The sequence below is a fragment of the Sinocyclocheilus anshuiensis genome, unplaced genomic scaffold (assembly GCF_001515605.1).
Source record: "Sinocyclocheilus anshuiensis isolate Anshui unplaced genomic scaffold, SAMN03320099.WGS_v1.1 scaffold9485, whole genome shotgun sequence".
NCBI lineage: Eukaryota > Metazoa > Chordata > Actinopteri > Cypriniformes > Cyprinidae > Sinocyclocheilus > Sinocyclocheilus anshuiensis.
Window position 1 is genome coordinate 2,128 of NW_015559058.1, and position 3,308 is coordinate 5,435.

General features: G+C 39.2%; 1 protein-coding gene across 1 annotated transcript in view; it reads right to left on the minus strand.

Annotated features, from left to right (window-relative positions):
• Positions 1-3,308, minus strand: part of LOC107681556 (PHD and RING finger domain-containing protein 1-like) — a gene marked incomplete at its 3' end in the record, with an annotated part of 17,324 nt that overhangs the window by 1,833 nt on the left and 12,183 nt on the right. The window contains exons 6-7 of the mRNA XM_016477868.1: positions 2,329-2,499; positions 760-892 (exon numbers count right to left, since the gene is read on the minus strand). Coding sequence (XP_016333354.1) covers positions 760-892; positions 2,329-2,499 — 304 coding nt within the window. The remainder of the gene's footprint in view (positions 1-759; positions 893-2,328; positions 2,500-3,308) is intronic.

The following is a 3,308-nucleotide window of genomic DNA, read 5'->3' on the forward strand; positions in this document are numbered from 1 at the left end:
GTCCTCTTTTGGAAGACCAAACAAAGTAGTTTCGCTTTCACAACGAAGCACACAGCGTCTTCACGACATGGCGGCAGCAACAATACTACAGCGAGAATAAAAGTTACGCCTTCTTTCTTTGCGTGAACATTTGGGCGGCGTTATGCAAATCTTCCCACATAGTGATGTAGACATGTGGGGGCGTCTTAGAACGAGCCGTTTTAGGTAGGCGTGGTTGACTCTGAACTTTTATAAAGAATGTCTCTTTGGATTTGAGACTTTAGTCTTTGCAACTTTACAGATCTTCTTTATGCACCAAGAGCTTGTAAAACTCCAAAGAGAAAGGAAAAATTGAAATCACATCATATGACCCCTTTAAACTGATCATAAGCGACGGTAAAAACATTTGTAATGTTACAAAAAAAAAATTGTATTTCAAATAAATGCGGTTTCTTTTGAACTTTCTATTTATCAAAGAATATCAGGGAAGCAGCACAACTGTTTTCAACATTGATAATCAGAAATGTTTCTTGAGCAGCAAATGAGCATATTAGAATGATTTCTGAAGGATCATGTGACACTGAAGACGACTAATGATGCTGAAAATTCAGCTTTGATCACAGGAATAAATTACATTTTACAATATATTAAAACAGAAAATCGTAGCAATATTACACAATATATTTTGATCCAAATAAAAAACATTTAAAACCCCCTTTTTTCAGATTTCATACATTCAGACCATGTGTGATGAGATCAGTAGGAACAAATCTGTCTCACCAGTCTTTCTCCTCCGGCGGGATTTGGAGCGAGGGGTCAAGTCTCGCACATAAACGGCCGTGTTGAGTCCGGCCACTACAGCATTGATGGTCTCATCCAACCACGTGGACTGCATCATATATCTGGGAGCGAGCTAAAACACAATACCACACAAAATCAAACACACATTAGCTCATATCTAAAGCAGTACTGCACAAAACATTCCCAAAGTTCACTCACTAAGCCTAAGTGTGAGCAAAAGTAAAGGTCCTTGCTAGGGGTTGAACGACTTCTGATTTTTTGAAGTCGACTTCTATGTGATGAAAGTCGAGTCGAAGTCGACTAGTCGCTGATGACGTCATTAATGAACAAATAAGTCTGGAGCTGTGACAAACACCTTGTGCACAGCTATGGCATATGACACAGCGCTGCCCACACGGCTATTGCTCCTATAACAGCTAATTTTTAACAGTTCTTTTGTCTTTGGGTCGTTATATTTCTCACAGATTTCTGCTCGTTTTAAATCAGATACAGATAAAGTAGCACAGTAAAGATTACATTCATATGAATGCATTAGTGAGAGCGATTGTGTGTGATCAGATACAGATAAAGTAGCACAGTAAGTAAGTGAGAGCGATTGCGTGTGTGAATTAATTCTACCTGGCAGCGTCTCTCTACTAGTAGGCTACTGAAGCTGTGGGATTTAGTTATTAAGCAATATATGCTTGAACTTTTCAGTTTCTAAGCTATTTTATTGAGAAATCACAGAACAGTGTTGACAATACATTTCCGCGCTAAATGATTCTGTGCGCCTGATGTACGCGCTACTGTCTGTAGCTGTGTGCACGTTACAGTGCAGCAGTGCATTAGATTAGAACGGCGATTAACTTTCCTGTACAATAAGCTGTTTAAAACGTGCATTCTCCCATTCAATTTCGAGCATCCAGTAATATGTATATATAATATAACATTAATACAAATGTCTTGTGGAGCGCTTTCAGAGTATGCATTTATTTGTCATTTTAACTGTTTGGAAACGGAGCGTAAATGTGGGAGTCCTTCAAAGATTTCTTATCCTGTTGCGCCCTCTATAGGACCAGCGACTAGTCGACGTCAAGTTTAAAGCGTCATGGCAGAGCTTTGAAGTCGATTAGTCGGTGCAACTCCTAGTCCTTGCACACTGAGTCCGAATTTTTATCTTTTTTTTTTTGTATTCGTCATCCTTTCCTATCAAAATGCTTGCTGCGGATGCGAAAACGCAGGAAATCGAAATTGATCCAAATTTTTTTTATGACGGACAAAATTTTTGGAGGCAGTGTGTAAACATGATTGACACAACGCAAGGTCTTTTTTTTTTTTAACGGGCGAAAATTTAAGACTCGGTGTGCAAAGACCTTAACAGTTACAATATTTATGTTCATACTTGTTCTAGCATTTAGTTATCCCATTTACTTGTATTTGAACAAAACAAACATCGGTTAGACCGGATTCATCATCTCAGTGACACACCAATCTCAGCTCAGCAGCACATCAGTAAAGACACTGTTACACACTTGTGATTAGACAGCAAAGCGAAAGCATCATGCAAACCTGCGCTTCAGTGCGTGCCTGTGTGATGCGCCGTCTGTTGACGTTGGCCCGAACACGTTCGCTGTGCTGGGTGCGTGCGATAGCGCGAGTGGGTCTGGACCGGGGACGGCTGGTGGTGGGGAGAGAGCTGCTCTCGTCCTCACTGATTTGTTCAGAACCTAAAACAAGATATTAGCAGGAAAACATGGTTATTAGAACAATACATAACAGGGCTGTCAAAATGGCTGAAAAACTAAATTCAAATTTTGTACTTAAATATTATCAATATTCGAATTATATTCGAATTTAAAAGGCATAATTTCAGTTAGGGGCAAAAAGCTTTTGGCTTCTGTCAAAAGGCCACAAGAGGATGCATAATATTACTAATGCACGTTTAAAAAAAGTGCATAATGTTTAAAATAATGTTTATAAACCCAGTATAATTAATTAAAGTCCCCATGAAATCAAAATTAAAGTGTTAGTATCAATATGTTAGTCTTAAGGTTATCTATAAAGCATTGTGCTCCAAAACAGTGACAAAATTCACATTTAGAAGATATAAGCATTCAAAGCTTGCAGTTCGTGCAACCGAAGCGCGTGAACCCACGTCTCAGAACGCGAGCAAATATTAAGATCTCTGTGAAGTATTGTGTTTAAATGGGCAAATTCACACAAAAATTATGTCAAAATGCCCGTCTTGGTGAGTATCCTAGCAGACATAGTTAGTTTTTTCCCTAAACATAGTACATACCGAACCGAAACCGTGACCCTAAAACCGTGATACAAAACCGAACCGCGAGTAAGTTGAACCGTTGCACCCCTAATAAATATGCATTCTATGTGATCGGCTTGGTTTCAGTTTTGCCGTAGAATTTCTCCGCATTGATGTTCTCTTTTTCTGCAATATTTGAAATGAGCAACGCCACATCTAGTGGGCTCGACTGGATAGGCTAACAAAAACATTCAAATGCAATGACACCTACATCGTCATCGCATCTCGT